This window comes from Ictalurus punctatus, chromosome 18 (genome assembly GCF_001660625.3).
Source record: "Ictalurus punctatus breed USDA103 chromosome 18, Coco_2.0, whole genome shotgun sequence".
NCBI classification, from domain to species: domain Eukaryota; kingdom Metazoa; phylum Chordata; class Actinopteri; order Siluriformes; family Ictaluridae; genus Ictalurus; species Ictalurus punctatus.
This window is the reverse complement of record NC_030433.2, coordinates 8,465,001-8,477,934: the sequence shown is the minus strand read 5'-3', so window position 1 is coordinate 8,477,934 and position 12,934 is coordinate 8,465,001. Positions and strand designations below refer to the sequence as shown.

The window sequence follows — 12,934 nt, the reverse complement described above, 5'->3', positions numbered from 1 at the left end:
ACTGACTCAAAGACTGAACGAGCGAGGAATCAATCTCGCTGAATGAGAGAGGAAGAAATCTCGGTCTTGACTGAAATATTTACTGACTCAGCTGATTTAGTGAATCATAGACGAGTGAACCTCGGTCGTGATCTGAAGGATTCACTGACTCAAACGCTGTTTTGCTGAATGAGAGAGGAGTCGTGAGCTAAAGGGTTCATTAACTTATCAATTGATTCACTGAACGAAAGATGAGTGAGTCTTGGTCATAATTGAAATGCTTCACTTACTCAAACGCTTATTCACTGAATGAGACATGACTGAACCTTGGTCTTGACTTGGTCTCAATTGAACTGATTCACTTTGACAAGAAAAAGAACAAATCTCAGTCATGATCAAAATGATTCACTGAATGTGAGAGGACTGAATCTCGGTCATGACTGAAATGATTCACTGAATGTGAGAGGACTGAATCTCGGTCGTGACCGCAGTGATTCACTGACTCAAAAGATTTAGTTGAACAAGAAAGGAACAGATCTCTGTCATGTTCAAAAGATTCACTGACTCAGTTCAGTCGCTGAATCAGAGAGGATTGAATCTCAGTCATGACCAAAATAATTCACTGACCCAAACACAGATTCACTGAATGACAGAGAAATGAATCTCGGTCTTGACTCGGTCTTGACTGAACTGATTCTTTTCGACAAGAAAAAGAACAAATCTCAATCATGCCTTAAATGATTCACTCACTCAAAGACTGATTCTCTGAATGACAGAGAAACGATTCTTGATCACGACCAAAACGATTCAGTTTGTGATGTCACAATCCTATACGCTAGAATATGCTAATTACTAGAAGATAACAAGGTGTTAATTTGGACACATTAGCTACAGCACATGCACAACAAGCTAGCTAAATGTTAGTGATGAAGAAATGTCATGGTTGTCATGGTAACAGCATGAGGATAATGACAAAGAACTGAAATGATACTGAAATCTTATTCATGGTGATTGATTTGCATATTATGCATATTCATTGATCCATGTATTGTTAGTGAGGATAAAGGTGTAGAGATGAATTTTGATTATTTAAGTAGATCAGAGTAGAACATTTTGCTATTCAGAGACTCTCTCTCTCTCTCTCTCTCTCTCTCTTCCTCTCTTCAATACTTCAATAATAACGCTGCCGCTTTAGAAAACGATCCTCTCGCTTCTCGGAAATATCTCGTCTGGATGAAATCATGCGGTTCTTCTCTTACAGAGAGAAACAGACGAGTGCACGGGGATTAATAAGGGCGGGGCGGGTTGCCAGATCTCTCAATAAATCCCTCCATGAGTTACTCATTTAAGCGTCAGTTATCAGTGGACCTGAGTCATCCTCCAAATATTTAAGATATGTTGTGTGTGTGTGTGTGTGTGTGTGTGTAAGAGACTCACCTCACTGATTATGTAGTAAACAGAACAAACACCACTCATGTTATGTTTGTTAATAAAGTTTATTAAAAATATAAAAAAGGGTTCTGTCGATTAATTCTCTATAACACCAGCTCTGACAGTAGCACAGGTTTATACCGACACATTCATTCTATATGAATACATTAGCATTTCTATAGCAACAGCGGGAACGTTTGCAGGGACGTGTGCAGGGGACGCTCCACATGGGAGATGTTTATGTAACATTTATGGAAGGAGTCTCCAGTGTCATCGCTTTGTACCAGTCGGAGGATTATTTTGGGTTCCAAAGCATTAAATGTAACTTTAAATAGATAAAAAGTATAACGTGTCATTCATTAATGAATAAGAGATTGTACTCGTTGGTAAGTCACTGCGATGTGAGAGGAATAAAACACTCTGGGACATGCTGTTAGGGGAAAATAATCAGCTTCAGGGTGGGAACAGTAACAGTCCCTGAGAGAGGAGTGTTGTTTTTCTAATCCTCTGACCCATAATCCTGTTAGGCTAATCGCACACACAGAGGCTATGACACACACACACACACACACAAGTTTTTGTGAGTAAAGAATGAGAAACAGGACGACGGTACGAAAAAAGAATAATTTGTAAATCAATATATAAAGCTATATAAAGTTCAGTTGGTTGTGCAAGCTAACAAGGCTAACACGTAATGAAAGCTAATGGCTAACAGATTAGCATATCCGTTAGCAGTATTTACGAAAAACTCAATCTGATTCTGTTGCTATTACCTGATTAGCTAACTCCACATTACTAATTTAACACCACTACTTATTTATACTTGAGTAGCATTTAGTGAGGCTAGCTGCTAGCGTACTAGCATGAATTATTCAGAGAGAAAAACTCCCTCCATTAAGAAGATATTAGGATTCCCCAGTCTGACCTCACTGACCTATGACCTTAGACCCTTACGGAGAGTCGTCTTCCATCACCACACCTCCAGACCGTGATTTATTAATTATCGCCATCCCGTGGAGCCATATGTGGGAACCGTGGTGCCCCGGCCCATCGTCATAGTGACCTGAGGAATATATTTTAAACATGGAATATCAGGTAACTCTTTGATAAAGCTAGCTTTCTGTTTTTTTTTCGTTATCTTGGTATTAAATAAAACTAGCTAGCATCACAAAACAAGAGATGCCCTCAGAGTAGGTTAGCTAAACCTAGATAATGGCTAACTCTGTAAAATAACCACTAGCATTAGACTAAGCTAGCTCACTCACTATCCTGTTAAAGTGTTCAATAATAGGCCTATAAAATGAGGCATTACTGTAAATATGCTAAATAGAGAGCTAGCTTAATGCTAAAGAGTCTTAGCTGAATGTGCTAATTTCTGTTGTTAGCTCATTAGCTAGCAACCTTTATCCTGTACTAGCTAATTATTAAACTAGTTATTTTAGCGACTCATATTTGCGTACACTGGTTTAGCACAGGGTCTCCATATTGTTGTGTGAAGGCAGATGGTGTGTGTGTGTGTGTCTGTGTGTGTGATGGTGATGTAGATGATGATGGTGAAGATGATGGTGATGTAGATGATGATGATGATGATGGTGAAGATGATGATGATGAAGATGATGATGGTGATGATGATGATGGTGATGTAGATGATGATAGTGAAGATGATGATGGTGATGATGGTGAAGATGAGGTTGATGATGGAGATGATGTAGATGATGGTGATGATGATGATGATGGTGATGTAGGTGATGATGTTGATGATGATGATGAGTGTGATGGTAGTGATGATGATGATGATGAGTGTGATGATGATGGTGGTGATGGTGATGATGGTGATGATGGTGATGATGATGATGTAGGTGATGATGATGATGATGAGTGTGATGATGATGATTGTGATGATAGTGATGATGATGTTGATGATGATGGTGATGTAGGTGATGAGGTTGATGATGATGATGAATGTGATGATAGTGATGATGGTGATGATGATGATTGTGATGATAGTGATGATGGTGATGATGATGATTGTGATGATAGTGATGATGATGTTGATGATGATGATAATGAATGTGATGATAGTGATGATGCTTATGATGATGATGATTGTGATGATAGTGATGATGTTAATGATGATGGTGATGTAGGTGATGAGGTTGATGATGATGTTGATGATGATGATGAGTGTGATGATAGTGATGATGGTGGTGATGGTGATGATGGTGGTGGTGGTGGTGATGGTGATGATGAAGATGATGGTGGTGATGATGGTGGTGGTGATGGTGATGATGATGGTGATGTAGATGATGATGGTGATGATGATGGTGATGTAGATGATGATGGTGATGATAGTGGTGGTGATGATGATGGTGATGATGGTGATGATGGTGGTGATATAGATGATGATGATGGCGATGATGATGGTGAAGATGAGTGTGATGATGGTGATGATGATGATGATGATGATGATGGTGGTGATGGTGATGATGATGATGGTGGTGGTGGTGATGGTGATGATGATTATGATAATGGTGATGATGGTGATGTAGGTGATAATGAGGTTGATGATGATGATGATGTAGATGATGATGATGATTATGGTGATGTAGGTGATGGTGATGGTGATGATGGTGATGATGATGGTGAAGATGAGGGTAATGGTGATGATGATAGTGATGATAGTGATGATGATGGTGATGTAGGTGATGATGAGGTTGATGATGGAGATGATGTAGATGATGATGGTGAAGATGAGTGTGATGATGGTGATGATTATGATGATGATTATGGTGGTGATGGTGATGATGATGATGGTGGTGATGGTGATGATGATGATGATAATGGTGATGATGGTGATGTAGGTGATAATGAGGTTGATGATGATGATGATGATGATGATAATGGTGATGATGGTGATGTAGGTGATAATGAGGTTCATGGTGATGATGATGTAGATGATGATGGTGATGTAGGTGATGGTGATGATGGTGATGATGATGGTGAAGATGATGGTGATGTAGGTGATGATGAGGTTGATGATGATGGTGATGATGATGATGGTGATGTAGGTGATGATGAGGTTGATGATGATGATGGTGATGTAGGTGATGATGAGGTTGATGATGATGGTGATGATGATGATGGTGATGTAGGTGATGGTGATGATGGTGATGATGATGGTGATGTAGGTGATGATGAGGTTGATGATGATGGTGATGATGATGATGGTGATGTAGGTGATGATGAGGTTGATGATGATGATGATGATGTAGGTGATGATGAGGTTGATGATGATGGTGATGATGATGATGGTGATGTAGGTGATGATGAGGTTGATGATGATGATGATGATGTAGGTGATGATGAGGTTGATGATGATGGTGATGATGATGATGGTGATGTAGGTGATGATGAGGTTGATGATGATGGTGATGTAGGTGATGATGAGGTTGATGATGATGATGGTGATGTAGGTGATGATGAGGTTGATGTAGGTGATGATGAGGTTGATGATGATGATGATGATGTAGATGATGATGGTGATGATGGTGAAGATGATGATGATGATGGTGATGATGATGATGATGAGTGTGATGATAGTGATGATGATGGTGTTGATGATGATGATGGTGGTGGTGATGGTGGTGATGATGTTGATGCTGATGGTGATAATGCTGGCGATGATGGTGAAGATGATGATGATGTTGATGATGATGAGTGTGATGATGGTGATGATGATGATGGTGAAGATGATGGTGATGATGATGATGATGAATAATCATTCGTTATAATCAGAGCAGAGTTAAGTTTATAAATGTGAGAAGTCCTGCTGCTTTTTTCTATTTGTTGTTGTTGATGTCACTGCGATCATATTTTTTATTTATTTGTTTGTCTCTCTCTCTCTCCCTCTCTCTCTCTCCTCTGTCTCGCTCTCCTCTATCTGTCTCTCTCATCTTGGTCTCTCTCTTCTCCATCTCTCTTTCTCTGTTTCTCTCTCCTCCATCTCTCTCCTCCGTCTCTCCTCCTCTGACTCTCTCTCCTCTATCTATCTCTCCTCTATCTATCTCTCCTCTATCTATCTCTCCTCTATCTGTCTCTCTCATCTCAGTCTCTCTCTTCTCCATCTCTCTTCCTCTGTTTCTCTCTACTCCATCTCTCTCTCCTCTATCCGCCTCTCTCTTCTCTGTCTCTCTCCTCCGTCTCTCTCCTCCCTCCTGTCTGTGTGAAACTTGATTAATCGTCTCTCAGACGGTTCTGAGTTTCAGACGCACTGATTTGATTCGATCGGTTCCACTTGCTTCTGCGAGTGGCTTTTTAGTGACGTCTGGATAAACTCAGACGTGTCTCTCCCCTCCATTACACCGCTGGGGAGGGGAACATTAGCGTCCTTGATAGATGATGACATCATACCTGACTCGTCTGTGTATGCGGTGTCTAGTCTTGCTCTGAAAACAGTAGCTGTGGTTATTTAGCTGGAGATTAGTTAGTGGTTAGTGGGTTGAGTGAGGGTCAGACTTTATTGTCTTTATTTCATTTTTTGAGATGCAGTCGTGTGTGACTTTAAAAAAAAAGCTTAAAGAAGACAAATGTAGAACAGACTAGCTCTTTAAAATATAAAGCCATGCCTACTGGGACAGCCCACTGAGACAGCCCACTGGGACAGACCACTTTTTAAATAAACATTATACTTTTTAAACTCTTTTACATACGCACAGAAAAATTAATCCCATCCTAACAGGGCGTCCTTCATCTTCTTCTTCCTTTCCTTCCTCTCTTCTTCTTTCTCCTCCTTTTCTTCTTCTTCCTCTTCTTCCTCCTCCTCTTCTTCTTCTCCCTCTTCTTCCTCCTCCTCTTCTTCTTCGACTTCCTTTCTACTTCTTCTTCTTTTTCCTCTCTTCTTCTTTCTCTTCTTCTTCCTCCTCCTCTTCTTCTTCCTTTCTTCTTCCTCTGCTTCTTCTTCTTCCTTTATACTTCTTCTTCTTCATCTCTTCTTCCTCTCTTCTCGTGGTTGTGTAGAGTATTGCAGCTGAGATCTGTTTATTTTCAGATGTTTTTCCTGTGCGTAGGTCAAAAACATTCGAACATTTCAGACCCAAAACACGAAGTGAAAAACCCCAGAGAAACAGAGGTGTAAACCTGGGACACACCAAGGCCACGGCGCAGTTTCACACTGACACGCGTGCACACACACACACACACACACACACACACACACACACACACACACACAATCTGTCACTTCTTCTGTATCTGAGGGACAGAGAGAGAGAGAGATAGGGAAAGAGAGAGAGAGTGAGAAAGAAGGAGAGAGAAAATGTGAGGGAGAGAGAGTGGGAGAGAGAGTGGGAGAGAGAGTGAGGGAGAAAGGGAGAGAGAGAGACAGAGGGAGAGAGAAAGTGAGGGAGAGAGAGTGGGAGAGAGAGTGGGAGAGAGAGTGAGGGAGAAAGGGAGAGAGAGAGACAGAGGGAGAGAGAAAGTGAGGAAGAGAGAGTGGGAGAGAGAGTGAGGGAGAGAGTGAGGGAGAAAGGGAGAGAGATAGGGAGAGAGAGAGAAAGAGAGAGAGAGAGGGATTTATGGTGGACCAGGAGCTCGTTTAACTGAGCGTTATTCATCACACTATGTCACAGTCAGCTGATAACATGCGAGTGTGAAAAACAACATCAGTGTGCGATCAGAGAGAGAAAGAGAGAGTGAGAGAAAGAGAGAGAGAGAACAAAAGAGCAAAATAAAGCAAAACAAAACACAAAATAAAACAGAAGGAAAGCGGCGGGTTGTGTGGAATGTGGTGGAGGATTTTCTCACAGATACGATGGAACTGAATCCTGATTATAAACAGTCTTTATTTTACTACATGTACATTAATAAACACACACACACACACGCACACACACACACACACACACACACACACAGTGAGGTCTGAATGGTGTTTTTCTGCTCTTTTGATAAACACTGTGTGTTTTGTTAGCTGCACTGGCTCAGCTCCAACCTTCAGATGGCAGAGCTGTGTGTGTGTGTGTGTGTGTGTGTGTGTGTGTGTGTGTGTGTGTGTGTGTGTGTGTGTGTGTGTGTGTGTGTGTGTGTGTGTGTGTGTGTGTGTGAGAGAGAGAGAGAGAGAGAGAGAAAGGGGGGGAGAGAAGGTGTAAGAGCTGCCCCTGTATAGCAAGGTCTTAGCCCGGCTAGCTCAGTCGGTAGAGCATGAGACTCTTAATCTCAGGGTCGTGGGTTCGAGCCCCACGTTGGGCGGTGAGTTTTTCCTCTGTGTGTTTCCTCCTGCTTCTCTAAACTGATTTTGACAGATAAGTGTTGAAGAAAAACCAGTAACAACACACACACACACAAGAGCATTAAACACTGAATTATTTACAGCATGAGTTGCTCTGTGTGTGCAATTAAACAAAATAAACAAGATCTTGCCAAACTAAACCAAATAAAAGCAGTATTTTCAGGGTCCAAGCACCCAGAGTCAAGACCCGCACATTCACAAATGCTCTACAAATGTTACTTAAGCAATCACAGGAAAGCAGAGCCATAACTATATTCAATTCAGTTTTATTTCTAAAGCTCTTTTAACAGAGATATATAAATTCATGATATAGATTATAAATGTATGAATTTATCCCTAATGAGCAGCCAGAGGTGACAGTGGCGAGGAAACACTCCCTGAGACGATATGAGGAAGAAACCTTGAGAGGAACCAGACTCAAAAGGGAACCCGTCCTCATCTGGGTGACACCGTGTGATCGTGTGATTATATATAAATACACCCCTTCTATAAAAGTGCTAATACTACATGCTAAAATAGTGCAGTTGTGTCACCAGGAAATTCATTACAGTTTTTACACGAAGTCTGTTTTGTTGAACTTCTCCACTGTTCACTGGTGGAGACTTGAGTGTAAAACTGTTTGTGGTCATTGTGGTCCTAAAGCCATCATAGCATAACTGTTCATATCAATTGAGGTCAAAAGCATCTTTATGATCTTCAGGTGGTACCATCCTGAGTAATCTCAATGATCTTTAGGCTGCACCATGTGGGGCCATCCTCAGCAGCAGCATGTGACTTCCAACTGATGAGAACTCCAACCGGAAGTAGGGGATCAGGATTGATCAGGCAGGTCCGGAGAGCAGAAGGGGTCAGGATCTTTGGTATCTCAGGAGCACTGTGTAACTCAACAGAAAGAGAGAGGGAAACTTTAGGCAAATGATGTGTATGTTTTGACCATGGAGACCAGTGGATTTCTCTGACTGTAGGAGGAAAGGTCTAGATGAACACATGTGCAGCAGGGTGGCGTTGCTTCTGCAGCTGCTTCTGCTTCTGCTGTGGCCTGAAAATTGAGTTCTTCTTGCAATTTAAAAATATTTTATCAAGTATTTATGTTTTTTTTTCGTCAGTCTGGGCCTTTTCCCCACTTGGTGCAAAAGTTTAGACGAAGTTTAGACCCAATTTAGTGAAGATAGGAGGAGGAAAATCTGGAGGAGGAGTAGCAAAAATGGCACTTAGATGGAAGCATTTTCGGCATGTAATCATAACTCATGACCAGTAGGTGGGGCTGTCATAAAATTTGTTACATAGTCTCAGGTCATGGTCCTGAAGATGCCTACCAAGTTTTGTATCAATGTGCAAAGTCGTTGCTCAGATAATTGGACAAAATTTTTAGGATGTGTAGCAAGGAGGAGGAGTTTTTGACGAAATCCAAGATGGCATAAAATCTAATTGGGGGAAATTGGTGTCATAGAGGGTGTTGAATTTGTCTCGACCCAGGAAATCCAGGCCTGGCTTTTAAATTTTAGACTCACGGTTCCAAAGTTATGAGAATAAACATACTTCCAATTAGGCCCAAATTTGACCCAATGGTGGTGCTAGAGCGTTGGCAGGACTCGGCCCAAATTTGGTCGGAATGTTCCTTAGACACTCCTCAATGAGCCTGCCAAATTTCACAACTGTTTACGAGATGGTTCTATGGGCTGCCGAAGACACCCTATCCAGAAGAAGAAGAAGAAGAAAGCGTAGAATACAAATTCGTGGCCAAGCATCGAAGGTGCTCATGATTTATTTATAAATAACATTACATTAGTGTATGTACTTTTAAAAAAAAAAATCTGTGTGTTTTATTTGTAAATTTTTTAAAAATGTTGTCTTTTTTAAGATATTCTGCACATTTGTATTCATGCTGAAGTATTTCATAATATTTCTGCTTGGTTTGTTGGATCATTTTGTTTACATTTCTTTCCTCATTACTCATCATAATGTCCTTTTTTTATCCTTTTTTTTTAGTTTATTGTAAAAAATTTTACATCCACGATGTCTTTGTAGAATTTAAGATTAAAAATCGTTGATTCCTTGTTTTTATGCAATGAAATTAAACATTACACTTAATATAATGAATAAAGTATATGAATGAATTTTATTACAGTGTAATAATTGTATAATTAATCATTAATTTATATTGTCTGATAATTATATTTGTTGATTTTTTTACACTTATGTCCTGGGTGACACTTGTCGCTTTCTTTATTGAAATTCTATCGTAATAAATAAAATAATTTTAGAATTATCTCCAATCTCTTAATTAAAAACCCATTAATTATATTATTAATCATTATATTTTTAAAAAATAAATATTGAGTTTTATTCACTTGCACTTGTCATTAATATTACTTTCCACTCTGTGTACCTCCACGTCAAGAAACTAGCCCGGCCCACTCTGACTTCACGTTCATGACGCAACATCGCATCTGAACGGGGTTTGGACTTGTTAAACTTCTGAAAAGTTATTTCAAACCCAAGAGTCTGTTCATTTTTAATATTTTGGGTGTTTTGTAACGACACGGCACATTCCACTCTCACATGAAATTCATTAAAATGCATAAAATTGTAAATACGAGGTTAGGAAATTGTTCCGTACCAACAATTAATCTACGACAATAAATCATTTAATCCTGTTTCTGTTTCGATCGAATGTTAAAGCGTTGTATTCGACTGTATATCTTTTCTAATCTGTGTGTGTGTGTGTGTGTGTGTGTGTGTGTGTGTGTGTGTAGAATGCGACTCAAGAGCTGGGGGAGGAGGTGGAGGACGGCGCCGTGTTTTCCATCTCGGTGCGCAGGGTTCAGGTGCAGCCGTCGGTCAGTAAGGGGCAGCGCTGGCTGGGCGTGGACTCGGACTCGGCGCTGAGTCTGTACGAGACGAGTAAACTGCGCACCATTAAGGCGGGGACGCTGGAGAGGCTGGTGGAGTACATGGTCTCCTCCTTCAGAGAGAACGACTCCACCTACGTCACCATCTTTCTCTGCACATATCGTTCATTCACCACCACCAACCAGGTGCTCGACCTCCTGCTCAACAGGTACGGAGAGTGGGGGGGGGGTGAGGGGTATGATGGGGGGTAAATTGGGAACGAGAGAGAGAAAGAAACAGGAAAAGAGAGACAGTCTGAGAGAGAGATGGGGAGACTGAGGTAAAGATGGAGGGAGAGAGACAGGCTGAGAGAATGAGTTATGGTGAGACAGGGTGGGAGAGAGAGATAGAGAGAGAGAAAAGTGTGACAGAGCGACAAAGAGAGAGACAGAAAAGAAGAAACAGACAGGAAGAGAGAGAGAGTAAGCTAGTCAGAGAGTGAGACAGACAAAATAGAGAGATAAAAAAAGATCAGAGAGAGAGAGACAGATTTGCTCGCAGGTTCACCTGGAAGAAGGTTTAGCTCAGTTGCCATGGTTACAGAGATGTCTATGATTGGCAGGCGTGGCACTGCAGCAGGAAGTCAGAAAGTTTATTATTTAAAACAAAAAAAACAAACAAGGAAAACAGGTTTGAACTGGTGTGGTGTTGTTTCAGATACGCTAAACTGCAGCACCTGCCGGGGTCAGAAGGTCACAGACTCACACACGATGACCGCACCGAGCTCAGGAAGTGAGTAACCGCGGCTCACTAACACACATCCCAACTCAGGGCTAGGACATAGCATCAGCCTAGCTTCACCCTAGCATTATCTGAGTTATTATTTTTATATTGATGAGGTCCAGTGACTTTCATCAGTACTGGACTCTTCTCTCTCGCCCTCAGCACCATCTCGTCGATCCTGGGAGCGTGGCTGGATCAGTACTCGGAAGATTTCTGGAAGCCGCCGGAATACAGCTGCCTCAGACGCCTCATCTCCTACCTGCATGTCAACTTCCCCGGATCAGACCTGGAGCGACGAGCCTGCAACCTGCTTGGACAGTTCCACCGCAGACTGCAGCAAGAACCTGAGCCTGAGGGTCAGAACAAACACACATACACACACACACACACACACACACACACTAATGAACCAATATCAAAAGCTATTATGTCCGGGATCCTGGATCATTCATTGTGTGTGTGTGTGTGTGTGTGTGTGTGTGTGTGTTTAGTGCTGGATCACGGGTCGTGTCCCTTCTCCCTCCTGGAGGAGAACGGTTATGAGGATGATCGGCCAGACTTCCTGACCTTTGACCCCACGGTGGTGGCCGAACAGTTCACCCTCATGGATGCGGTGAGTGTTGCTATGGTAACGGAGGAACTATGACAACAGGCTTTGTAACAGACACAGGTAACAGGGATACAGAGACACTGCAGTAACAGAGTTGCTATGGTAACAGATGGTAGAATAACATACATGGTATGGGATCAGAGATGGTACAGTAACACGGTTGTGATGGTAACGGAGACACTATCGTAACATAGTTGCTATGGTAACAGAGATGGTACAGCAAAACGGTTGCAATGGTAACGGAGATGGTAAAGTGACAGAGTTGCTGTGGTAACAGAGATTCTGCATTGACAAAGTTGCTATGGTAACAGAGATGGTATAGTAACACAGTTGCTATGGTAACAGAGATGCTGCATTATCAGAGTTGCTATGGGAACAGATAGTACAGTGACAGAGTTGCTAAGGTAACAGAGACGGTACAGTGACAGTGTTGCTAAGGTAACAGAGATGGTACATTGACAGAATTGCTATAGTAACAGAGATGCTGCATTAACAGAGTTGCTATGGTAACAGAGATGGTACAGTAACAGAGTTGCTATGGTAACAGAGATTGTATAGTAACATACATGTTACAGGATCAGAGATGCTACAGTAATAGAGTTGCTATGGAAACAGAAATGCTACAGTTAGGTACATGTTATGGAATCAGAGATGTTGCTATGGTAACAGAGTTGCCACAGCAGCAGTTTCTCATCACCCTCTTTTCCATTTTATGTATTTTTTTGTATCACGTGTCGTTTATTTTCTCTGTGGTTGTTCAGGAGCTGTTTAAGAAGGTGGTGCCATATCACTGTTTGGGCAGCATCTGGTCTCAGAGGGATAAGAAGGGAAAAGAACATCTGGCTCCCACCATCCGAGCCACTGTTACTCAATTCAACTGTGTGACCAACTGCGTCATCTCCACCTGCCTGAGTGACCGCACGCTCAAACACACACACCGCGCCAAAGTGCTCGAGCGCTGGATCGAGGTGGCCCGGGTCAGAACACTGCACACACACACACACTCACACACA

The 12,934-nt window shown here is 41.7% G+C and overlaps 1 protein-coding gene and 1 non-coding gene across 5 annotated transcripts in view; both read left to right on the top strand.

Annotated features, from left to right (window-relative positions):
- The window catches only part of LOC108278782 (ral guanine nucleotide dissociation stimulator), a 49,927-nt gene that overhangs the window by 23,430 nt on the left and 13,563 nt on the right, over nucleotides 1–12,934 (top strand). For all 4 annotated transcript variants that reach the window (XM_053687866.1, XM_017492361.3, XM_017492360.3 and 1 more), the window contains exons 2-6: nucleotides 10,453–10,757; nucleotides 11,246–11,320; nucleotides 11,474–11,667; nucleotides 11,803–11,924; nucleotides 12,683–12,898. In XM_053687866.1, coding sequence (XP_053543841.1) covers nucleotides 10,453–10,757; nucleotides 11,246–11,320; nucleotides 11,474–11,667; nucleotides 11,803–11,924; nucleotides 12,683–12,898 — 912 coding nt within the window. The remainder of the gene's footprint in view (nucleotides 1–10,452; nucleotides 10,758–11,245; nucleotides 11,321–11,473; nucleotides 11,668–11,802; nucleotides 11,925–12,682; nucleotides 12,899–12,934) is intronic.
- trnak-cuu (transfer RNA lysine (anticodon CUU)) lies at nucleotides 7,584–7,656 on the top strand. The gene has a single exon. It is a non-coding gene; the product is annotated as a tRNA-Lys (tRNA).